The sequence below is a fragment of the Centropristis striata genome, chromosome 18 (assembly GCF_030273125.1).
Source record: "Centropristis striata isolate RG_2023a ecotype Rhode Island chromosome 18, C.striata_1.0, whole genome shotgun sequence".
In the NCBI taxonomy this organism is placed as follows: domain Eukaryota; kingdom Metazoa; phylum Chordata; class Actinopteri; order Perciformes; family Serranidae; genus Centropristis; species Centropristis striata.
Genome location: NC_081534.1, coordinates 24,546,228 through 24,572,248, shown reverse-complemented (window position 1 = coordinate 24,572,248; position 26,021 = coordinate 24,546,228). Strand labels below are relative to the sequence as shown.

The window sequence follows — 26,021 nt, the reverse complement described above, 5'->3', positions numbered from 1 at the left end:
ATTTTAGTGAAATATAAGACTCAGTTAGTCGAGCAAATTCACTATTGTTCTCAGTCTGTTCAGGGTATTTGTAGATCATCATAAAATGGCTGTAATGCCAGTAAACTAGCCATCGTAAATACCATACATATAAATATATAAATAAATAAATGTATGTCTAGGCTCATGTTTGACATTTAAAGGACAGTATAGATTAATGTTTTTCACGGCATAAAATCTCATGAAGAGATGAAACATGTCTGTCTCTTCCACACCCAGTCTTTGCCACTTCTAATTTATACTTTTATTAATTTGTTCTCTTTTTGCATTTTTACACACTTAATTATAGATCACATTTTTTACACTGTTATATATTGTAATATTGTATGTATTGTATTGTAATACATATATTTTTTTCTTTTACATTTTCTATATATATATATTGCGGTATAATGCACATATTTTCAAACACTTCTCCCCTTTTTTTTTTTTAACATATTTCATATATTCTACTGTCGATGCAACTGTAACGTAATCCTTTCTTGGGGATCAATAAAGCATATCTGATTCTGATTTGTTTGTACTGAAAAAAGCACAAATAAACACTTTATTCATTAAAAAAAGAGAGAAAAAAGAAAATACATTTCAAGAAACAGTTGGGCCCTGTAGTTTTAAAGCAAATGTTACCAAACAGGAGTTAATAGCACATTTATTGGGGACAATTTGTGGATTAAAAAAGATAAAAGCTTTTTTTAGTAAATGAACGAAATAAAAGATCCTTTTCTTGCAAAAAGAACTCTTCTCTTAATGGCAGAGAGAAATAAGCTATGTCAGATTTTAGATACAAATACGATACTTGTTAGTGGGATCAATCCATTGTTGGTTTTCTTTAATGCAATAAGTTAAAATCAAGAAAGATATTGACAATAACCAGTCTTATCTTTAAATGGAAAAAAGAGGATTTGAGCAAATTCTCCTGCTTCTTTAGGCCAATAAAACCTTTAAAACCCATTGTAATGCCTATGAAATTAAACCAACGCTGCTTTTTCTCCATGAACAGTCTCGATACGTGGATTTTACAGGATAGGCAGCAGATGAGCAAACCCGTCTGAGAGGAAAAGAGTTTAAATAATACATAATGACAGCAGAACATTAATTGGTTTGCAACAGATAACAGCCTCCCCCGAGAGCCGAAAAGTAACTTTGACTTTTGAGGTTATTTGCCAAAAAACAGACGCTGATACCTCAAAGCTGCTTATTAAAAATCCTTTGAATCTGCTCTGTGTGGCAGAGAGAAACACACACACACACACACAGCAACTCAAATAACATAAATCCACTCTTATGCAAGAGAGAAGTGAGTATTTCTCCTCTTTTCTATCAACACCACAGAGGAACAAAAGAGCATGAAAAATACAAAGAGAGGAGATGAAAAGGGAGATGTACTTTTTAAAAAATGTCCTACTTATTTGGACTAAATGTGCCAATTTATCTGTAAAATGTGCAGATGCACAACAGTGAATGAATAGCGTGTGGTCTGAAATGTGGCTGTGGTTTTGGTGATTTAAAGATCTTCCTGTGTGGTGCTGAAGCGAACAGATAGTGGAGGAGGCAGCGTTATCTTCTGGGCTCTCACCTGACATCCACCTCCCCTCCGACGTGCATCACAAACGAGCCATCTGGCTGCTTCACTGACATTAGGAAATCTAGCAGCTTCTCCCTGGAGAGGGTCAGCACAGGAAGAAAGAGAGGGGGAGGGGGGTTAGAGAGGAGAAGAAGAAGAGGAGGAGATATATGGTGACAAGGAGAGCAGGAGGAGATAATGGAGAGGGAAGGAGATAAGGCAAGAGAGCAGAAGGGAGGGGGAGGAAGGCAGCAGATGCAAATTTAATAACCGAGTAATGAAAAATCAACGCACAGAAATCCCAACATTCATAGCGTTAAAATGCAGGATATAATGCAGGAAAAAACTAATGGTGGGTTCACACGGAATGTGGATTAAATATATAATAGTCTATGGATATTCCTGCAGGAAATTTTATCAACTCAAGTGAGAAATTTGTGTGATTCTGAGTTGTGAAAGCCTATTTGCATAAGGATTTTCATGCATATCTCTGATCAATCCAAACTTCATTCAGAAAATATTTTATTTTATTTTATTTTTATCATTGTAAAAGTGGTCTGCTTGTCATTTTGCAGAAAGACCTGACAAAGCATGAATTCAGACTTTTCACACATCAGCATCACGATGTGGTTGTTTCTGCATAGTTTTCATTTATTTACTGCAATTATTTATTGGTGAAATTCACTCAGCTGTGTGCACTTCTAAATTATGTTATGAATCCAGAGATGACAGCATTTGGTTTTATGACATATCTGGGACTTTTGCAACAACATTGGTTATTTTGGCCACAGTTTATGGGGTAAAGAAATGTTGTCTTGTGCATGTGATGCAAATAAACACAAATTATCCTGCAGTCAAACTAAATCAAAATTTGCTTTGCATTTGGTGTGAACACAGCAGAACAAGTCATGTTAATGCTTTTTTTTTTAAATTCCGTTAGTCAGGAACAAAGCCTCTAACTCAAGTGAGAAATTTGATTAGATTCTCATGCATATCACTGATCAATCCAAACTCCATTCAGAAAACAAGCATTTTAAAAGTTGTTTGCTTGTCATCTTGCAGAAAGACCTGACAAAGCATGAATTCAGACTTTTCACACATCAGCATCACAATGTGGTTGTTTCTGCATAGTTTTGATTCATTATTGCCATTGCATCACAGCAAAAATCTGTTTATTTTGGGTTTACACTGCTGTAGTAGTGGCAGTCAACCAGACACAGTTCACAGAGAAAATGAAATTCACACAGCTGTGTGCACCTGAATGAATCCAGACATGACAGCATTTGGTTTTCTGACATATCTGGGACTTCCACAACAGCAGCAATATATTATTTTATTTGGCCACGGTTTATAGGTTGAAGAAATGTTGTCTTGTGTATGTAATGCAAATAAACACAAATGATCCTGCGGTCAAACTAAATCAAAATTTGCTTCGCATTTAATGAGAACACAGCAGAAGAAGTCATGTTTTTTATATAGGGTTAGTGAGGAACACAGCCTCTGAGTTGTGGGCAGGTTAAACCCAAGGCATCATGGGGATTATGAACAAAAAAGACTGTTTTCTACACAAAAAATGGATAAAAGGGAAATTCAGGCTTGGATTCATCATCATGGATCATGCTGCATTTTTAGTTTAGAGCTGGATTAATTAAAAGCTGGATTCTCACATCTCTAGGTATAGTTATTTTTAAATAATTTCTTAATTGAATTTACAGAAATACTATACCATGAAATTACATATATCTATTACGTAACATCTGTAAGAGATGTCTGTAATATTTTCCTATAATGTTACAGTACGTCAGAAAATGCTTTTATACTGAAAGGGTTTAAAGGCATATATTAATACACGACTTTCAAACATCATTATACAGCCACTGAGTAGAAGCTTTAAAATATGATAACCACAGCATTTAATCATCAACTGATAAATGAATAAAAACCCTTTTTTATTAGTTAATTTATAATCTAAAGCCCTTTCATTGAGACTGAATGTGCCTCCAGTATAACAGTGATACCCTTGAGGTGATTTGATATATACAGCGTTGTGTTTATTCCACCATCTTTCATACATCGTGTTACTCAGAGTTATCTCTCCCCGACAAAGTCACCATGACAAATTGGCTGATCTTGGCGTATGCAGCGAGAGTCTCAGGATACGAATCCAAAGTGCTGCTCACAACAAAATGCGTGCTCCACTTTAAAGCTGCTGATCTGTTTGGATTTTTTTCTACACACTGAAAGACTTCATCGGCCCGAAAATCACAGAAAAGGATGTCAGTAAATAGTGCAAACATCAGATATAAACACAGAGTACATGACATCCTCTAAACATGTGTTGAATTCAGCTTTTTGTAGACTAAAGTGATGTTATTTTTGCTTTTTTCTACTGCAACAGCAAGTGTCTAGACACTTTTTTACTTTAAAATATACAAAGAAAGCATGAAGTCAATAACTTTTGACCAATATATATCCTTGAAATCTGCTTTAACAGACACACCTTAACGCTCCTGTTATGTTTGTTTCTCAGGACCAGCAATAATGTTTGTGGGTCAATTTGACCCGGGGCATGTTTAATTATCCAAAAGTGTCATAAAGTAAAAAATCCCAATAAACATTGTTTATATCTCATCATTAACCCATTTAATCAATATTTAGTGCAATGGTGTTCTTTACCTGTCACTGATCATGGTTCAATGAGGATAATTCACTCGTTTTTCACACAAAAAAATGCATGTTTAAACTTTTTTTTTTTATGTACATTGGAAAGACCTACATATTATATACATTTGTTTTACATCACTTAGAAGAAAAAAAAACATATATTTTACATTTTAACATCTTTTTGTTATTATATTACTTTACAGATGAACATTTTCATTTTATATGTTGATTACACCTGAAAAAAATACTTAAACTTATTTAAAATACTCTTTTTTTTTTTGGGAGTTTTTAACTTTGAAATGGGTCAATTTGACCCGTAACAGGTGGGTAAATTAATCTTTTTTTTTTTTTTTTTAAAGATTATTTTTTGGGGATTTTTCATGCTTTATTGAAAGTAATAGATAGAAAGGGGGAGACAGAGGGGAGGACATGCGGCAAAGGGACCTCAGGCCGGATTCGAACCCGGGTCCGCCGCAGCAAGAACCTTAATGGTACGCGCTCTACCAGTGTGAGCCACCGGGAAGCCCAGGGTAAATTAATCTTTGACCTTTCTTGTGTTTGTGTGAATCTCTGTACCTATTTATAATGTTATAGGCCTCTTCTGTGCCGATGATGCAGAGGGCGTTGACGGCGGCATAGGTTGGTGCGAGGTGGGCGTGTTGTCCCGGTCCTCCGGCGAAACCGCCTGTTGGACTCTGACAGCGAGCCAGAAACTGACACACTCTGCAGAGAAGAAGAAGAAGAAGAACAAACAGTTCGTACAAAAAGTTGTTTAACAGTATTTACACAGACAGACAGACACCATTGTGTTATGCACTAGTTGTTCTAAACTAATACAGATCATAAAAAGAGAGCATCTGCACTGATTATGTAACCGTAACTAACTGAGATTTATGAGTTGAAGATGAAAGTATTAAAAACAAGAGTTTATGCATTTTTTATGTGATGCACAGTTCTTGTCAGTGTAGTTTTATACAAAAGTGTCACGAAGAAATACTGAGCTTGTTCAGTGAAATGTTGCGAAAGGGAAAAAAAAAACTTTTTATGCAGAGAGACATCTGCTGAATATAATATGTGCATCATTTAGGCAGCAGACTGAACGGACGACTACATTAGTTGTAGCTTATTGTTTGAAAATCCTCTCTTCTCTTCCACAAACCCCAAATGGGTCTGCTCGGTTTTCTATTAAATATTTCAGTTTGAATGAGCCTCACGCAGCAGCGTTTTCTGTTAAAAGAAAAAGAATTGAAGTCTACTACAGCTGCAATACATTTTCTCAACCATCCTAATCTGCTCTTCCCCAGGAGAGATTGTAATTTGTTTTTAGCACAGGTAATGTAGCCTAAATACTAAATAAGAGCAGGTGTTGTATTGTAAGTAAATACTCTAAAACGTGCCCAGAACTGGAGAAGTGCCACCAAAAAAGACTGTCAGAAGAAGAACTTCAGTAGCAGTGAAACTGAGATACTGGCAACAAAAACTTAAAGTAAATAGTGTACAGAAAAATCTTAAATCCAGCTACAATATTTCAAAATCTAATATATGTAATAATATATAACAACAAGCAACTCTAACATCCTTATGTTCTTCTCTTCGTATAGATTGCCATCTTTGTATTGTTTTCTATGTTTTGTTGTTGTCAAGCATCTGAGTATTCTGAAAAGCCGGTATATATATGTATATTTTTATTTAATTGAAAATTGATAAAAAAATAGGCTTTTAATTTCATTTGTTTTTTAATTTGTTTAATTAAGAGGTTAAATAATTTATTTTTATTAGTGTTATAACAAGTTAATGTTGTTTTTTTCATATCACTCGAATGATACATGATACAATGTAACCTATTTTTTATAATCGTAGGAATCGTAGGTTAAGAGAATGCAAGATTAGAATAATAGTATTTACAATATATAATAATAATCAAATTTTGATTATATGATGTGATGCAAGGCGGTTGGACAGACTGGTCTAAAGAGCTGGTTCTGTGGTTGGAGCCAGGTTGGACACACCGGAGGAGGTGGTGGAGAGATGACCTGTCAAGACGTTCGAGGCCATCCTGAAATACCCAGATCATCAGCTGCATAAAACCTTTATGGACCAAAAAAACAGCAGTGGACGGCTCCTCTCTCTCTGTTGCAGGACGGAGAGATTCAAAAGATCCTTCTCTCCTACAGCCATCAGGCTGTCTCATTCTTCAAGAGATTCTACCAGACTAACTGAATTTCCGCTCGGGGATAAATATATATATATATATATATATATATATATATATATATATATATCTAGAGTAGGGATGGGCAACATAAATACTGGAGGGGGCCACAGTTTTTCATGGACACTACCACAGGGCCACATATAGGACCATGCACCATGAACCAGATATGATGAAACTGCAATTTTAAACATGTTTACAGTGCAGTAACTTAACATATTCCATGCTCAAATGCATGTATAACAGTATAAATAGGAATACAAAAGGTTTGAAGCAAATAAAAAAGAACCATTTACTGTGATTTCCTTTTTTTCAGAGCAAGAACAGCAGACCAACATTAATTGCAAGAAGTAATTTGGTGCATTTTTACACTGCACTTTTAAGATTTCATGCTCAAATGCATGTAGTTGTACTGAGGGCCACTTCAAGTGAGGGTGCAGGCCGTATGTGGCCCCCAGGCCTCCAGTTGCCCATCCTTGGTCTAGATATATACTCTATGCCTTAGACGTTTAAACTGTTTTTTGTTTTGAATGAAGATCAGAAATCTGAGTTTGTCTGTTTGTTTTTCAGGACACGGTAAACCCGTTGCCATGGAGACGGTGGGGAGACAGCGGTTGTCCTCCGACCCGCCGAACCCCCAGGTCCCCCGAGAGGAACTCGTCCATGTACGGTGAGTGACCTCACTTCCTGTCCGCCTGATGGTCACAAAATAAAAGCTTCCAGGTAGAAATAACACAAACAAATATATATCAATATTTTCTGTTTCTCTACAATCTGTTTTCATTAATTATTCTGCTGGTTCACAATGTTTAAGCGACTTTATTTATGTCAGTTTATCTTTCTTGTTACTGCTTTAGTTGCCTGCTTCTGCATCTTTTATTGTCTTTTTTTTTAGTTTTAGTTTTTTCTCAGCTTGGTAAGAGTGCTCTTGGCCATTTGTAAAATTTGTTTAAAAAAATCAGAAAAACATTGGTGAATCCCTGAAATCAATGGGCACTAACAAAACAAAAACGTGGATTTATCGCTTCCTGCATGGGCCCATTGTGTCCAACTACGTATTAAGCCAAGTGTCGCTTAAAAAAGAACATCAAATGCTTATTATCAAAGCTATTTTTTTCTTGAAGGATTGCTAAAACTCATTTGTTCTCACACATAAAAACGCAAACAGTTTAAATCTGCAGCTGATCAGCCCTCTAACTCTGCAGGACTCCATCAGGCTGTAAAGTGAGCAGAGCACCGCTGGCTCAGCTCCCTCTCTCTCTCTCTCTGACGTGGTACAGACCATCTCAAACCACAGTCTCATTTCTTTCCAGCCTCTGTGCAGCGAGCCGCTTCCTTCACAAACGTCCTCTTCATCCACCGCCATGGAGAGAAATCACAAAACTGCGAGCTTGCCGCCGCGAGCCAAAACGAGTTGGAATGGAAACCTACATTAACTCTGGCCGGAGTCGAACGCTGACCTGAGAACAGTGTAACTTTCATGGGACGGAGAAAGCAATCTGTTGTAGGTTGCATTGTTATAAATCCTCGGACAGGGCCCGAGTGTGTGTGTGTGTGTGTGTGTGTGTGTGTGTGTGTGAGCACGAGGGCGTCACACTGGCGCTGGGCAGTGCCAGCCGGTGTGTTGGCACTCCTCGCAGTAATAATGAGAGTGTGGGCCGGCAGCCTGGCATCGCCGCTCGCTTCGGGGTTTACTGAGTGTTACTTTCGACTGGCAGTAATTTAATCAAATGACATTTTGGAGGCTCGGTTTGAAGTTACTGCTGCATAAACACGTCTGAAATAATACACCTGCCTGTTCCTGCCATTAGAGTAATCACAATTATCGGGCATGATGGTTGGAGGAAAAACAATTTCTTCTCTCATCAACAACACGTCTGTTAATTACCGTGGGTGTTCGATTTCAGATGAGAATTAAGATTAATTGTTGCAGTTATTTATGGGAACTACAACTGCGAGAAGTGATTAAACAGCACAACTCTGACTGATATTCATGCTGCACTTCTGCTCATTAAATGATCATTAAAGGCTTTAGTTTCTGTCCTTTCCATCTCTGATTCCTTCTGTCAGGATGGTTATTATATATTATTATTATATTACTATTTTCAGAGCCTTGGATAGAAGACTCAGCTCTTTGTTTATAATATTATATGTAATAAGTTCTCTTCTTCTGTGGCATATGGTGATTTACTGCTGCAGTGTTATTTTTGGTTTCAGCAGCAGGGCCAGTTTGTGTTCCTGCACAATATAACACCTCCAGTGAATAATTAAGCTATTTTTTTTTTTTTAACTTGCTGTGTCGTGAAGAAAAGTTTTCCAATAAATGTGAAGTTAACAAAAATAATGAGGGCCAGCTCAGAGCTTTTATAGAGAATAAGGTGACAGGTTATTAATTAGTTTTTCTTGCACCATTATTCAGTTTTTATCTGTTTTTACAGTTTAGTTAGGATTGGTGTTTTTATTTGAAGATGCATTGTTGTTAGGCATTTTGTGTTCATCTTGTAAATGCAAAATATGTAATTTTTTGCTGCTCTCTCAGTCAAAACACTATTGTCGTTATGACAGTCAGATTCTGTCGGTTAGAATTCCTTCTGTGTTTATTGTTCAGGAGGTTTTCACGAGTAGCCGAATTATCCATAGAGGGTTCCTCACCTCTAAAACAAATAGAGAAAGGGACTGAAATCGGTAAAAAACACCAAATAAAGTAGTTTCAAGTTAGAAATCAGTGTTTCTCCAATGCTGCTCAGAAGATGTCCCAGAGAAGCTACGAGCTGAACTGCTGACTCAGTTTGTTTCTGATAACTTAAGATCAAGACGTCCAATGAATAAAAAAATCTTAAAACCAGTTAAAATGACGTAGATGTATAATGTATATTGTAAAAATATGGCTTTAAAACAGATACAAATGTAATTTATGACAGCTTCTGGCAGACAACCAGGGAAAACCAGATGTGCAGCTACTTACAGGTGACCAAATTAAACATTGCATTCGTTCAAATAACAGATTTCTCTTAGTTTGAAAATTGTTTGAAACATTTGTAATTATGTACAAGACTAAACAATTTGTATATTATAGGTCAAGTTGTTTTTAGACGTTTTAATGTGCAATAATGTGGAATTTCATACTTTAAACATCTTGGGACCATGATGGAAATAAGATTGAATTTGTAATCCCTCAGATTAGTAAAAATATTGTGTTTTATAAATCCATGTGGGTAATGCATTTATATTACTTCTAATCTATATTATAATATTGTATGACACAATACTAAAAAACTAGAACTATTGTTGCAGACAGTTTAAGTAGCTCCTGCAGCTAATTTTAAGTGTGTTTGCCTTGCAGCAGCATTGGCTCTAATATAGTAATTACAGAAATGATTCAATGGTAAAGCATTTAAAAACAAGAAATTGGCAGTGGCCCCTTCAGTGTGTGTGTGTGTGTGTGACTCACTCTGAGCAGACAGCAGCAGGAATAGGCTCCTCAAGTAACTCCAGACTGTGAAGAATCCAGAAGCAGAGCCACGGTCTGCTAGCATCCAGACACTACACACACACACACACACACACACACACACACACACACACACACGGTCAGATGGGCATCAGATGACCAATTATAGCAATAGATGAAATAGTGGGATCAGTCAGTCAGAGACAGAGACGGAAGTAGACAAGTGTGGCAGACAGAGAGAGGAGGAGGATAATGATCGAGCTGACGAGGCTTATTTAGTGAAAAACAATCTTAAATATCATTAAAAAATATATATATAATCAGATGTCTGGTTGCATTTTGGATACCACAAATCTCTGAATATTATTTCCAATGTAACAATTTATATTTTTAATAATCCAGAAGGTTCCTGTACAATTTACAGCAATAAGTCTCCGAAAATCTCTTGCATATACAGGAAAAATTGGTATTTTAAGCAAAATATATTCAAATCAAATTTTATTTATATAGCGCTTTTCATACATATAAATCCAACACAAAGTGCTTTACAAAAAATAAGAAAAAAAACGACAAAACCCACCCCTCCCATCCCCACATACACATCTGTATGTACACATACACATACATGCACACACACGCACACAAACACACACTCAGACTGTGCAAGGCAAGGCACCGAGGATCCAGGATATCAAATGTGATGTTGAATTGAATCCATGTGAATCAGAATTGGATTGATAAAAAAAAAGGAAAAATCAGTGGTGATATTGAGTCCTGGTCCTGAATAAAGTCAGATATCTTCCCATCAGTAGACATTAGGGGTTAGCACACACTGAAAGATGTGTCCGTGTGTGTGATACGTTACCTCATAAGCATCTGATAAGTGACGTAAGCCCTTCCTGAGATATTGGTAGTGTTGTTCCCGCAACAACGTTGGCCTGAAGATCAAACACAGAATAGAAGAAACAATCAGAAAAGCAGCATGGAGCAGAGGGGAAGTCACAGAAAATGTCAAGATAAAAGAAGATGCTCCCTGTAATGTGTCTGCTCACTTCTCACTCATATACTATATACAAGGCTTTTTGGTTAATTTTTACTATTTTGCTTTTATAACAAAACATAAGAAAATACACATTTATTTTTCTTTTTGTGTCAGTAGATTTCTCCAAAATTAATGAAAAAACAGCTTTAGATAATGCCTCACTTAATTAATATTATATACACAGGGTTCGTACACTTTAGCAGTGGTCAAATTCAAGCATTTTCATGGACTTTCAAGGTCAATTTTCAAGCTTTTCCAGTATCTTACACCTGTTGTAAATTGCATGTTTTAGATGAGTACTTACATACTAAAAGGGGGAGATTTCACTCAACCATACCAACAGCGATGGTTTTACACTTTTAGGAGGAACGGTCATCATTTCAGATAAGCATTTACAAGCACTTTATCCAAAATCCAAGCACTTTTTAAACCTTAAAAATACATTTGAATTCAAGCATTTTCAAGGACTTCAAGCACCCGTACCAACCCTGTATACAGTGCAAAAAAAAATGCCATTTCTCATATTTCCTACTAGATTTCTATAGATGTGCACATGAAAACATACAGAGTGTGATCCTCAGTCACACCCTGCTCTCCTTTTAATGTCAGCGTGCTCCACAGGAACTTTCATCTGCATCTGTACCTCCTCACACACACACACACACACACACACACACACACATTATACACACAAACAGTGTGTATACGTGTCACTGAGTCAAAGACAGCTGACCCTCCCTCTCCCGCTCGCCTCCTGCCCTTTTCACGCGGCGCTCCCTACGACGATTGTAATTACACTCTACTGTACCTACACAGGGTTAGTCACAGATCGCTGCCCGAGGTTTCCCTGCAACACGACAACATCGACGAGAAGAGAGAGCAGCTACAAGCCGGCCCGCCCACCACAGCTCCGCTCGTCAGACGAGGCTTCAACTCGCCTGTTTAAAAGTTGAGGGAGTGTGCGAGTAAATTAAACCTATAATTTCAGCCTCAAGTTGAGCACAAGTGAAAAAGAAAACCGATAAAAGGGCAAATGCTCATGTTTCAAGCTGAATAATAAACACCACTTTTATTCAAAATTTGTTTAGACAGAGAAATCTACTTTAAGATCATTATTTAGTTTATTTTGTTAGATTCTTATGGGTTTTAGTGGCATATCTGGTCAATTATGCATGCAAAAATGATGTGACTTTTGTGTTTAATACCACTGACACCAGCGAGGTCGTATCTTCAGTGGTGTTTCTGGTAAATTAACAACCTGAGGAGACATTTGCACATTAACCACAGTGTGTTTTAAAGGTTGTATTCTGTCAGTACCTTTGACGGCAGCTGTTTTTAGGTTAAAAAAAGTTCATTCAAAATAAATGAGGAGGGTTCTCTCCAGTTACATTCATGGCAATGTGAAGAAGTTTAACCTTCAGCTGAATGAATAGGAACTATAAAATGTGAAGAAAAGCATTTTTGGTGTCAAGTCAAACATTTCTTATGGAGGTGGGGTTGCAGGGGAGGAAGTCAGATTCCTGACCTGAATATTTTAAAATTCCTCGATACGCCCCAGACTTTTTGGGAGCTTTTTATTTTATTTATGTATTGATATAGGAGGTGCACTCTTTCCCATGCAAGCAGAAATGTTCTACTTGAAGTAATTCTTAGTTAAAGGTGTCTAATCCAATACACTTTGTGACAAATGACAAATTCAGCAAATACCTTTTCATGGTTGGCTAGCTGTCTGTTTTGCGTTGCGTGTGCGCTGAAAAAAAAAAAAAGTGACTTCAAGGGATTTAATATAAAAAGGCATTTAAAAAAAAAAATTCTTGTTTATTATTATTTTATTTTATTATTATCTTGCCTATTTTTCATGTTTATATATTGATACAGTTGTGAATCAAAATCAAATAATAATAATAATAATAATAATAATAATAACTTTTTTTAAAGAACTGATTTACCATTGCACTCCTTTAACATACTTGGACTCATGATTGATTATAAAAAAATAATTAAAAAAAACAAGATATCACAATCCATACAGCAGACTACATTTAAAAAAAATCCATTTTAGATTTATTTATGCAAATTATTTTTATAAAATATTAAAAAAAACCCATTGTGTCGTGTTTTGTCCTCTGATTCAAAAGACAGGAAAGCAACAAACTGTCCTTTTAGTTTTAAAACCACTTGAATTACATCTAAATATGAATTATTACCATGAAATCAGAGATACAAGGTTCCATTTAATTCAATATAAATTTAATAAGGTTCAACCGAAGCACTCTTTGGTGCACCAGTTCATCCTGGAACTAAATGTAGAACTTAATCCCTGATTAAATGCTTGTTGAATAGTAAATCATTAAAATATTGTAATATATTGTAAATATTGTAAATGGTAGGTCAATTTTTGTTGCCTTTGTTGATGCTGCACACTGTAAGATCTGACAATAAACTATTATCATCATAATAAAGTCAGCAGAGCAGAACTTGTTGTGCACCAGCAGCCGATTTGTTTTTCTACGATTCTGAAAAAAAACCTATTTGATCTGGTAGATATGGAAAAAATATTGCACATAAAAAAAAACAAGTTTGTGATTAAATGATGGTAAGCAACAGAGCAAAGCATGAACGCCTTCTTTTCCTGTCAGACGACTCCAATTAACCTCAAAAACTCTCCTCGTTATAACTTTAATCCAAGAGATGAAACCCAACCCCGTGTTGTGTCGTTTCCATGTGAAATGACAAACACATGATCCCTCCTAAAGGCGTGACCTCTACTGATGAATCCGCTCATTTTCTCTCAACGCCGCTGACATTCAGGTCCACGCAGTTGTCATAGAAATGAGATGAGTCACCCCATTAAGAGAGGACTGATGACAGCTGATAGCAGGAGCAAAGTATGTGGGCAGATCAACACACCATCTAGATAACAGCCATCATACATCAGCGTGTGTGTGTGTGTGTGTGTGTGTGTGTGTGTGTGTGTGTGTGTGTGTGTGTGTGTGCGTGCGTGCGTGTGTGTGTGCAGCCGTCTCTGCAGGCACACAGCAGGTGTCTGTGATCAGAAACAGCCAATGAGCAGCGATCTTTAAAATGTCTCATAATGACAGTAAATGTATTCATCATGAGTGCTGTGAATGGATGATCATTATTTCAACACATTATCTGGCCGATTTGTTACCATGGGATTGAAATTGCAATGTTTTTCAGGGCAATTTAATGTCCTGATTTCACATAATTTTATTCCTATATCTGAACTAACAGTGTCTGAAACCAAACTGACCTGGTTTTCCATTTTATACACATAGAACAAGCAGATCCAACTCTTTTAAAAGACGCTACACAGACTTGGAAAGATTCTGGGTCAGCGAAAAGTGAATTTAGAAATGTTTGATATACTCCTCTGTTAGGAGCAGGGCAGATTTTTGAGACATATTTTTACATTTTTTTATTAATATTTTTAAATTTATATTTAATTGCTAATTTATTTATACATTATTTAATGAATTATTTTTATAAGTATTTATATTTTTTTCTTGTGAATGTTTGTACAGTGATACAGTTACAAGTTGTTAATGTTTCTTGAAAATTTAAAAAATCTAGAATATTATCATAATAACCAAAAAAAGAAAAAGAAAAAAAGAGCACACCACTGATTTACCATTGCACTCCTTTAACATTGTTGGACTTGCAGTTCATAATTTTAAAAAAGAAAAAAAAAACTATCAAAAGATTGGTCATTACTAGGAGAAGGAGAAATATTATATTTTTTCTCATTATTTTTTAATTTTCTATTCAATTCATTATGCATTTTAACTCTTATTTTATATGTTTATTATTTATTCTTGTTTCTTGCCTATTTTTCATGTTTGTATATTGATACAGTTATTCATGTAAAATAACAAAAATATATATTTTTTAAAATAAGAGTACACCACTGATTTACCATTGGGCTGACGGTTTATTATTTAAAAAATAAAATAAAGTCTATACAGCAAACTGCAGTTTAAACCACCCAATTTTTTGATTAATTTATGCTAATTATTTATAGAAAATATATATTTTTGTCAGTCCTTTCAAGAATAACAATGATTGGAACAGTCTCACTGATTATTTATACTGAAAACATTTGATTTTTTCTAACATGTCTTTGTGTTTTGACAGAAAAGTAATAAACTGTCTTGGAGTATTTCTTGTCAGATGCAACGATTAGTTGATAAATTAGTCTAAATCAATTAATTCTGCATGCAAAAAGGCAAAAAAAGTGCTGTTCTCAACCTCTCAAATATGGATATTTCATGCTTTTCTCTGTTTCTTGTTTAAATATCATTTTATGTGAAATATCTTTGGGGATTGGACTGCCAAAACAAAATGAGACATTGAAAGATATCACTTTGGACTGGTGATTATTAGCTGCAGCAGCACATTATCTCTCTGCGTACTCACTGTGGGAAGCTGTGTATTTGCTTGAAAACATCGATGGCTTCTTCAATGGTGCGTTCCACTTTTTTCTAGTTAAAAAGAAGAAATGGCAGGGATAAGAACAGTGCAAACAGCCAGTATGAAGGTCATCACGAACCAAAGAATACTAACAACAGCAAACTCAACCTTTCATCAGTTTGCCATTATCATCAGGGAAATGCAGTTTGTTTATAGAACAAAATACTTAAAAAAACAAACATCTGGATTGCAATAATTTTCCTCAATAACCTCTGTTTGCATTGTATGTAAAAGATAAGATATTCCTTTATTAGTCCCATAATGGGGAAATTTCCTGTGTTACAGCAGCAAAAGTTGCACAGCAAAAATAGAAAGAAACATCAATCAAATAATAATAAATAGTTAACAAGCAATATAAAAGTAGTTTCACATTAAACAATAAGAAATATAAAAATAGGAACAATATAAACACATGCAACACACTAGTAACAATGTAATAAGTACATAATTTCTCCGTGAAAGCACACCTATAAAGACATTTTTGTCACAAAAATAGACAAATTATGACAAAAGAGTGAAGGTGTGTGTGATTTAGTGTAAATAATTCAATTTGTAATGGGAAACCTCCAATGCAATTATATAATAATGATAAAGAACTTTGACCTGGTCTCGTTTTAGGCCGATATTTTACAGTTGAAAGATAAACATGTTGCTATCACCTGTTGCAAAAACTGTACAATGGTGACACTGTTTCTAAATTACCTCAAACTTATCTTTAGCGCTTTTTTGGTACTTATCAGCTGATGGATGTAAAGTAGCTGCTGAGCTAACCTCGGCACATTAAATTACACTGGTGTTTCACTATATGCCAATGTTAACATACACCACCCCTTTAAATAATAAAAGAGGGTTTAAAACAAAATTATTTATGCTGATTCCAATTAATATGTGATTAGCTAATATTAGCAGACAATATTATCTCATCAATTTAGTCAGTCAGGTTGATAAGAACATGGCTAGTGAGGGCAAACACAAATTAGAAAAAGGTGGTTTGTTTAGTTAATAAGCTGTATGCATCACTGTGTGAGAAAAAACAAAATGTAGCAAATAAATACAAAGATAACATTTAATATGTCGCTATTTCTTATTACATAATTTTTATGTAATAAAAATGTATAAATAAAAATACCATAATTAACTTAAATATAATTAGAAAATATGTAAACTTGTTTTAAGTGTTCAATATGGCTCCAACAACTACAGTTATTATTTATTATCAAATTTTTTGTTGTATTTTACTTGTTAGTGTATTCTTTAATTGGGTTTATAATATCCATATCAATAATAATAATAATACAAATAATAATTTCTGTAAGTCGCTTTGGATAAAAGCTTCTGCTAAACGATGTAAATCCAATAATCAAAAATGTCAATATATTAATATTGTTATCATTTATTTTTATAGGTTTAATTACTGTTTCTTTTTATTGCTTTAGTTGATGTATATAATTTAATCTGTTTTACCTCTTTGTACAAGTTGCTTATTCTGGTGTTTCCTCACTATGAATTGAAATTTAAGATAGCATTTCTCTATTTAGTCCTGCAGCTCTATGGAGTCAGCAGAGTCATGGGAGAAGTTGGAACAATTCAAAAATGAAACTGATACAATGACATATAAAAAGGGGGAAAAAATCATGTTGAATTGCTCCCTTAATGTATTTTTTTATTAATTAGAATAAATTGGAAAATGCCCACAAGTGTCATGAACTCCACATGACACATGCTATAAATAACGTGTGTAACCCATGATCTGTTCAAGGACTGTCGGAAAGTTCAAAATGCCTGTTTTTACATTTAATTTCTACGATGAACGGTATGTTTTGTGTGAAGAAAACCTCGTGAGGTTCAGAGTTACGACCATAAAATATCTAATATATATTCCTCTATGTCTCCTGGACGCTTTTAGGCTAAATATACATGAGCTTCGCCGCCAAGATAAACTGTTTACGTTAAGTTACTTAGCCAGCAGCTAATTTAATTCACACTTAATCTCATTATGGTTCAGTGCTTAGCGACCTAAAAGCTCAAGATTGCTAACTGGCTAGCTGACTTAAAGAAGGCGGAAAAAGTCCCCAAATCTTCCCATTCAGGAGCTGATTAGTGAGGCTAAACATTGCGTGTGAAAATGAAGTGTGTGAGAGTTGAATCTGTGTCACACTCCTCCATCCAGAGTGGAAAGCTGCCACTCACAGCAGCACTAGCAGTTAGCATTAGCCACATTAGCTAACGGAGCTAATCTCACCTGCTCCACAGAAGTCACCGTTACCACGCTGTCATCCACCAGCTTCTCCGCGGAGTGGTGCTCATTAAAGCACCGCAGGGGCGTCGGTACACCGTCCATGACTTATAACGATCGGACCGGTTTACCTGCAGGGATGCTGTCAGTTTGTTTTGATAGTTTCCTGCTGAGGTTTGGAGTGGACGGAAACTGCGCGCGCACCCGCTACGGCGTCCCCAAAGGACCAAACCTGCTGTCAGTCACTGTAGCGCGATAACGGCACAGAAACACACGCAGCCTCTTCTAAAAGTGGTTAACGTGAGTTTTTATAATCGAATATTTTTCAACGAGTGAGTAAATATCCCTGTCACTGTTTCATTTATTTCAATCTTTTCAGTGTTTTTTTTTTATGTCACTGACGTCGAAAGTAGCGCGTTATTTCTGCCGTTGATCTTCGTCAAGTTAGCTACAAACGCAGCGAAACGCTACCGGAAGTGGTAGGTGGATTTCGAAATAAACACATCAATACGTATTTTTATTTTCAGTTGCCTTTTATGACACAACTGACCAAAAATTACATTATACTAATAATATATACTATAATAGTACTATTATTTGTTTATTTGACTGAAATTAACCTGCACTTTTTTTTATAACTGGGTAATTGGTCAATTTGGTTTACAAGAAAAACTGGCAAACTTTTTTTCAACCATTTAGCGTCAGTCAATTTTGCAATCAATGAAACATTTACGACTTACTAATTGCTGTAGAGTGATCCTCGAACCCTCTAGACCCCTGAGGCTCTGTGGCCACATGGTTGGTGATGATAATAATAATTGATCAGATGTGTATAGCACTTTTAAAGATACTTAAAGTCGCTTTACATAGAACATGAACAATACATATACAAAATACAGGGAACAGAAACAGAAATGAAAGTCTGACAGTTCAGGTTAGGCAGTGGGAGTCAGATTTTGTAATACACCTCTGTGTATTGTATGCAGCAAATCCTAACTATAGGTAGGTTTGGTAGTATAATAACAGTCATGGTCTTCTATGGACATCTTGGGGGGTAAAATATCAATCATTGTACTTCCAAATTTGCTCCCAAAACATCTAATCCTCTTTGTACTCAGGCGGTACCCAAAACCAATTACATTATTCAGGAAAGCACAAATATTGTGACAGAAACACATCTATTTCTAGGCAAAGTTGCTGGTTATTATCCTGAGGAAAAAAGCCTCTTTTACATTCATTTTTTTTTTTTTACAAAATACAAAAATAAAATACAAAAAATAATAATAATAATAATACAAAAAAAAATACATTTGATGCTTTGAAGGCACAAAAATTGCATTGCCAAAGAACATTAGGTTAGAAAACACAATATTTGACCAATTTGACACTTTTTAGTGTGACACTTTTAAGCGTGGCCTCACTGTATGTGCTGTAGCACTGTGAGGTTATTTTATAATGTAAAGTGCATTAGAAATACATTTTATTATTATTATTATTAATTTAATGGGACTGATCTTTCTGTAGAAAATAAATATTATGCACAGTAGTTAATAAGGAGAGACAAATCATTTTCTCATCCCATTTGAATTGTGCCATGAATAACACATAAGGATGTTTGTCAAATTAAATGATAATTATGCAAGTCATGGAAAAAAATTGTTTATTTATAAAGGCTACAGACCCCAACGTTTCTTCTTCTTCTTCTTCTCCTTCTTCTAGGCTGATAAAAAGAGGAGTTGCTGCTATATGGGTCAGTGACAAATAAGGGTTGGCAAGATGTCAAATGGTGTAACCACAAAAGAATGATAAATATTAAATACTTTATCCTCCTATGTATTTAAGTGGACTTATACATGTAATAATCATCATAACATGACATCAAATGGCATTTTTTTAGTATTTCTAGATTTACACATTTCGTTAATATTGAGCAAAACATATTCTAAAACAAACATTTTTTCTAAAGTTTTGACAAATTATGTAAAATGTGTTATATAGGCCTACCATAATGTTGCAAAGTAAACGTGGATTGTATTTTTTTTTTCTCATTTTAGTTCACATTTATTTTCCTGTAATAATAATAATATTTTACGGGAAAACATTTTTATTTTTATGGGGAAAAAAGTACCTGGTTACACCAACTGACACTGGATCAGATCACGTCATTGACCCATACACCTCTACTTTGTACCACGTAAAATCTTAAGTACCTGAGGCTTTTATGTTGAAGAGGACAACCGGAAGTCTCCTCTCCTCGTTGAGTGTCGCTTGACAATGGTCCACCGCACCCACTGGAAGCTGGAGGCTGCCTGGGAAGCTGGAGCATCCCTGTTTTTGTCACCCACCGACCCAGCGTCAGTGAACAAAAAGCAGCCGAGCCGAAGCCTCATGTTGACGGTGTGAGCAGACATGGGCTGCAGGTGGAGAGACATCCGTCATCCATCGCTGAGTTAGCTGACTGGGGCTTTTTTTATTTTAATTTTATTTTTTTTATCAATAAATTCAACACTACATCCAGCACCATGGCTAAGCAGTATGATGTGCTCTTCCGACTCCTGCTCCTCGGAGATTCTGGGGTTGGGAAAACATGTTTATTATGCAGATTCACGGACAACGAATTTCACCCTTCTCACATCTCCACCATCGGTAAGACTCCGCACCGACACCAGCACTTATATTTACCCATCATTTGCCTTAATTAACAATCGTTTGCATGCTCTTCCAGCGTTTTATGTTGATGTCATTTGCGCATCAGCCTCTCTTTGTAGCCACTGAATTTCCTATTTGAATTCCAGAAATTAGATGTGATCAGGGTATTTAAAAAGCCTTTTAGTAAGATTTAATTAGAGTGGTGTATTCACGTGGAATAAAGAGAGTGTTAACTATAAAATCAGCGTAATTGCGTTGGCTGGGGAAGCCCTGAGGTGGAAGATCCAACACTTGGCAGCCATGCAGATGAGTTTACCAACTTGGCAGTGCCAGTGCAATCCTGTGCAATACAAGATAAGAGCAAAGACATACTTTTATATTCAGGGGAAGGCTGTTCTTTGCATCAGGCACCCAGGGTTGGGGCTCCTGGGTCTGTAGGTGGCTCCTAATTGATATGAATCATAGTTTTTATTTCAGTGCTTTATAAGTTTGTAGATTTAGTGTATGGGTGCAGAGGATTCATTGTACTCATTGTCGAAAAAATCTTAGAAAACAAAGGTGTTTGGTGTTTTGTCAGACTTTTTTGTGGAACCTCTTAGTTCATTCCAGCAAAATAATCACTAAGAAATACAACTGGAGTTAACTAACAGCAAGTAAATTTAAATATTTGCTTTTTGTTTAAGTTGATTTTCAAGCAAAACTGGTGGTGATCAACTGTTATGGGTTCGCCTTATATCAGTATGATTAGATATCATGTTGTTTCTGCATCTGATAAAATAAAAAAAAAAATGCTTCATGAATACAATTGCTCAACTTAAACTTCCATTTATTTAACACTGTTATTGTCTGCTCTGTCACTGTTTGCTTAAGATCTGCACTCTGTATGCAGTGCACTTATTTTAAATAAAAAAATAAACTTATTTTTTAAAGATCTTACATATATAATTACATTATATTTGAAACATAAACAGATTTTTTAATGCACTCAGAAACAGCATTTTTTTTATCTGGGAAAGAACTAAAATGTTTTATAAACTTGAAAAAATTAAAAAATATTAGAAAAAAAATAAAAAAAATTCCAGGTACCGGTACCTTTTTTCTCTGTACTTTATGATCCCTGTAGAAAAAATGCAATTCAGTTGAAAAAATAACTTCTCAAATTTCAACATTACTATTGTGTGTTTCTCAGTTATTCTATCTACATTTTGTTATTTCAAAGAACACATCTACACGTCACACAAGGTAAAACACTGCCTCCCTCCCTCTCCTCTCCTGAGCCCTCCCCCTTTAACCTGCCTGTCAGTCTGTCACTATAAAACATAAAAAATCTGCCTTGTGAGTGCCGGCCTTGGCTGATACTGATTAACTCAAAATGGCATGAATCAGCCGAGCCGTGAGTTGAAATACCACTGAAAACTGGCAAACATTTAATGCTTGCAGCTCCCATCAATCACTGAACTGAATATCTTTGTGTTTAAACTGCTAGATGAACAGAAAAAAAACAACTTAGGGCGTAATTTATTTTATTGTGGGCATTATAGACTCCTGTCTGATGTTGTATGGGCCGAATGATTAATCAAATCCACCTTTTTTCTCTTAAAAATCAGAGTAGAAAGAGCAAATCTGATGGGTTTGCCTCATCTCTGGAGACGACTATTGACTCAGCAAAGCTGAACCAGCCTCATCGCTCATAGTTAATATGGGCTGTGCAGTAAATCTACCTCTATAGTTAGGATTCAGAGTGCAGAGCGTGACAGGCGCATTACCAAGCCTCACTTTGAGGTGAAGGAAATAAGGATGTACAGTGAGCTGTCCTCTTTTTCCTGCCAGTCTGTCTCTTATCTTCTCTTCTGTAGCGACTGGGCAGCTGTTTCTGTGCGTGTTTTGGCGTTTGTTCAGAGATATTTCCTCCCAGTAAGCTCCAATTCTTGCAGCTACTTTTCTGACATTGTTTGCAGTAATTGGTCGTAATGCAGAGAAGAACAAAAACAATCCCTGTGGCTCGAGTGTAGAAATTTTCCTCCCGGTTGTGACGGATAGCTGTTGAAAACCAAGAGAATATGTTGTCTGAATAAGGTCAAGATAATAAATGGTGAAGCCGGCGGTCCGGCTGGGGTTTGAAGACAGATGGAGGCTGCAAAGATCCAACAGAAAACACAATTCATTGTTCATTTTACCATCATTTATTAAGGTTTTTTTGGGCCCGCTTGTCTGTTTGCATGGCATCTTCAAAGCCTTTATGATGTCTGAGCTCTCAGTTAACTCCCCACTGCCTCGGGCTCAAACTCAAGTTTTTAGACTTTCCTGCTCATCACGTTGCACTTTCAAGGCTTTTGTTGTTCACATGGTATATGCACACAAGGCTTACCAGCACTGCAGCGTGCTATTTAAAGTCGTGCACCTATAGAGCTCTACAGGACACTTCCTCCCTGTAGAGTCATGCTCATATAATTGCAAACCCTTCTGATGTCTCTTATGAGAAACGTCCAGCATGTTGTGATCTGTTTGTGTTTTCACAACCACAGCTGGATGCTCAGTAGGGTTGTCACCATACTAAAATTTTCAACTCGATACAGATACTCAAGAAAATATTCGATACTCGATACCATTTTCGATACCACCAGGATAAAAACAAAGACCCCAAAATTTAACAGAAATATTTTTATTAACAAGAAAAATGCAACATGTAAAAATTAACAGAATTAACAGCATTGAACATTATAAGACAGGTCAAATTCTGAAGTAACTTTGATTTTGAAGAAATACTATGAAACTGATATTGATGAAATTCTGAAATTGCAATTTTTTATTTATTTCTGTTGTTCTGATGTACTTCCTGGTACCTAATATGATGACCCACAGATATTAATAAAATATATATATATATAAAAAAAAAAGAATTAACAGAACCACAGGTTAAATATTTATAATATAAAACAGTTGTGCAAAAAGAAACTGCAACTATGATAAGAAGCTTCAGATACTCGATACTTTTGAAAATGAGTATCGTATCCGGATACAACGTTTTAGTATCGATACTTTTTTGAGTATCGATACTTTTGACAACCCTAATGCTCAGACATCAGGCCTGTGTGGACGTCAGATACTGGACTGAATAGTTGTTGCAGCAGCAGCTTCTCTAAGGTTTTGTCACAGACGTGCAATAATTCAAACTCCTCTCCTCAGACCAAACAAGCCCAACAAAGTCCAGAGAGACAGAGAGATCAACAGTCACCAGCGTCTCTGCCCTCCTGCAGAGGATCGATAAATAATTTCCCAACCTTCATGGTGACGGAGGGATGTAAATCCTCTCCCTGTGAGCGTCCCCCTCATGGGTGGCTCCATAATTCATCAGTTTCAGTTACAGTCGGCTCGCTCGTTTTTTTGCTCTTAATTATCTCAGAAACTGCCGCCACCTCTCACCCGTTCAACAAAGCGCCTCGAGTTTCTACATAAATGTTTGAGGATAGAAAGCTTATATTTCTATCTCCTGCAGTTATGTGCAGGAATAAATCACAAAAAATTCATATATACACTGAGAAAACAGTGTGATGATGAAGAGATGTGGATACAGTATGTAAAAGAAACTAAAAAAAATGTTCTATGTGATTGATGAACATCTTATTCCCAAACCATAGGCATTATAATATGCTGCATTCACTCTTCCATAGAGATGGGAATTGATAAGATTTTATTGATACCAATGCTGTTAATGGAAACAGATGTGCAGCTTAATTAAATACAGATGTTTCATCATATTGCTGGTGTCTCCACTCTTACTTGAAATGATCATTTTAATGACAGGCAGCACTTTCTCTATCTTTCTTGGAGAAATTAAACCACGTTTTGGACCGTTCCCTCGTCTCCACCAAGCCTCCTTTTCATTGCAAGTTTCCAGCAGCGTCGACACAGGTTTAAAGTTATTGTTTTCCAAAACCTGCAGAAAAACATTGGGGAAAGAAATTGATAAACTCAAAGGAACATACTTCAGATGGATCAGACAACTTGGAACCAGTTCTCGGTTCCCATCCTGCATGCTCTCCAATTAATGCTTTACACAAGATTTTGGACTCTGGCTGCAAAGATTTGCTTCCTTGTTGCTTCAAGAGAATATTTTTAGTTCGTCCCAGAGGTTTTTTTTAATCATGTTGAGGTCAGATTTTCTTTATGAACCTTGTGTTGTGTGTGACAGTATTGTCATGTTGAAACAAGAAAAGGTGTTTTTCAAACTGCTGCCATGCAAATATGTGACTCAAGACATTTGGTCCAAGTCTCAAGTGAGTCCCAAGTCATTTTGACATGGGCAAGTCATGTCAAGTCCTTAGTTAAGACAAGGCAAGTCAAGTCCCAAAATAAAACCTTTACTATGCAGCATTAAATGACGTGGAAACAGTTTTAAAATCAACATTGACATAATTTTACTTAGAGATTGGGTTCTAACATATTCATAGTTTGTAGAAGATAAACATTTCAATGCAGATGGTTTTTTTGAAGTCAATAGGGTCTATGGTGATTTTGATCATTATCAGGGTAACCTTAGCGAGCTGCAGAGGTTTCACAATAACCCAACTAAAGGTCAGCATTATCGAAGATTTTAGTGACCATTTAAAACATGTTTTTTTGCAATCAACTTTTTATTGACACCTTTTCGGTAACAGATACATGTGAAATAACAGCAAGCATGACGCTTCATGCATGACGCTCAACCGGTGTACAAGAACATAGCACAACAAAACTTACCCCCTCTCCCAGCCTCCTCCCCGACAACAACCCACCCTCCCACTGTGCCCCCAACATACACTTAACATACAAATCCCAATCCCATTTAAAACATATTTGATTATCAGTGCAGCGTCTGTTTGTTTTGTGTCGATGAAAACGTGACTAAAAACTCGTGGCGCTCCAGAGATTTTTCCACCTTCTAAGAGGATCCACTCTGAGGTGTTGTCCTACTTGCTGTCTCAGTTGTTGTTTTTTGAGAGTGATGAGGGAAACTTGTCAACATCTACAGCAACACAGACACTCCAGCGTGTATTGCAAAGTCAGGCAGCTCATGTACGTACGCTTTAATGTAAGTTTAGTATTTATGTAACAAAAGGTGCAAAGGGCTGCTAATGTAAATGTATTTTATGTATAAATATATATAAACAATTAGAAGTCAACCAAAATAGAACAAAGAGAATATTTTGTTAAAAAGTGTAAGTTTAACGACAAACAAAATGAAATGCAAACTGAGTAAAAAACAAAATCCCATTTATGTTAAAATTACAAAAACAGGTGGCAAGTTCTTGTTTCATTTCCCGTTTCATAATCCTTTGAAAAACAACTAAGAGTGGAAAAGAACAAGAAAATCATCTTTGGAAGAAGTAAAAGTTTTCCTTTTAATCCACTACAGTATATATATATGCTGCTACCTAGCTATTTATTCACCTATATTTCTTCAGAAAAACGAACAAACATTTACCTTTTTTCCCCAAAAAAAGATTAGATCAACAAAACAATGACATGTTTACAAATGCGGTGCCCTTGATTCAGGAGGTGAAGTCACAGGAGCAGAGATTTCAGAGTGTGTCGGTGCTGTTTGAACCTTTTTAACAGTACAGTGATAATACTCGTCCTGCACAATATTTCTGTAATCTTTCAAGAAGTTGAAGGACGTTCAGAGCTCATATT

General features: G+C 35.9%; 2 protein-coding genes across 2 annotated transcripts in view; one reads left to right on the top strand and one right to left on the bottom strand.

Moving 5' to 3' along the window:
• fntb (farnesyltransferase, CAAX box, beta) overlaps window positions 1–18,012 on the bottom strand; it is a 33,309-nt gene extending 15,297 nt beyond the window's left edge. Inside the window, exons 1-6 of the mRNA XM_059356055.1 lie at window positions 17,706–18,012; window positions 15,410–15,474; window positions 10,796–10,868; window positions 9,931–10,022; window positions 4,844–4,990; window positions 1,616–1,699 (exon numbers count right to left, since the gene is read on the bottom strand). Coding sequence (XP_059212038.1) covers window positions 1,616–1,699; window positions 4,844–4,990; window positions 9,931–10,022; window positions 10,796–10,868; window positions 15,410–15,474; window positions 17,706–17,804 — 560 coding nt within the window. The 5' untranslated portion in view covers window positions 17,805–18,012. The remainder of the gene's footprint in view (window positions 1–1,615; window positions 1,700–4,843; window positions 4,991–9,930; window positions 10,023–10,795; window positions 10,869–15,409; window positions 15,475–17,705) is intronic.
• A 38-nt stretch (window positions 18,013–18,050) lies between these two features.
• The window catches only part of rab15 (RAB15, member RAS oncogene family), a 31,060-nt gene continuing 23,089 nt past the window's right edge, over window positions 18,051–26,021 (top strand). Inside the window, exons 1-2 of the mRNA XM_059356056.1 lie at window positions 18,051–18,178; window positions 19,419–20,345. Coding sequence (XP_059212039.1) covers window positions 20,222–20,345 — 124 coding nt within the window. The 5' untranslated portion in view covers window positions 18,051–18,178; window positions 19,419–20,221. The remainder of the gene's footprint in view (window positions 18,179–19,418; window positions 20,346–26,021) is intronic.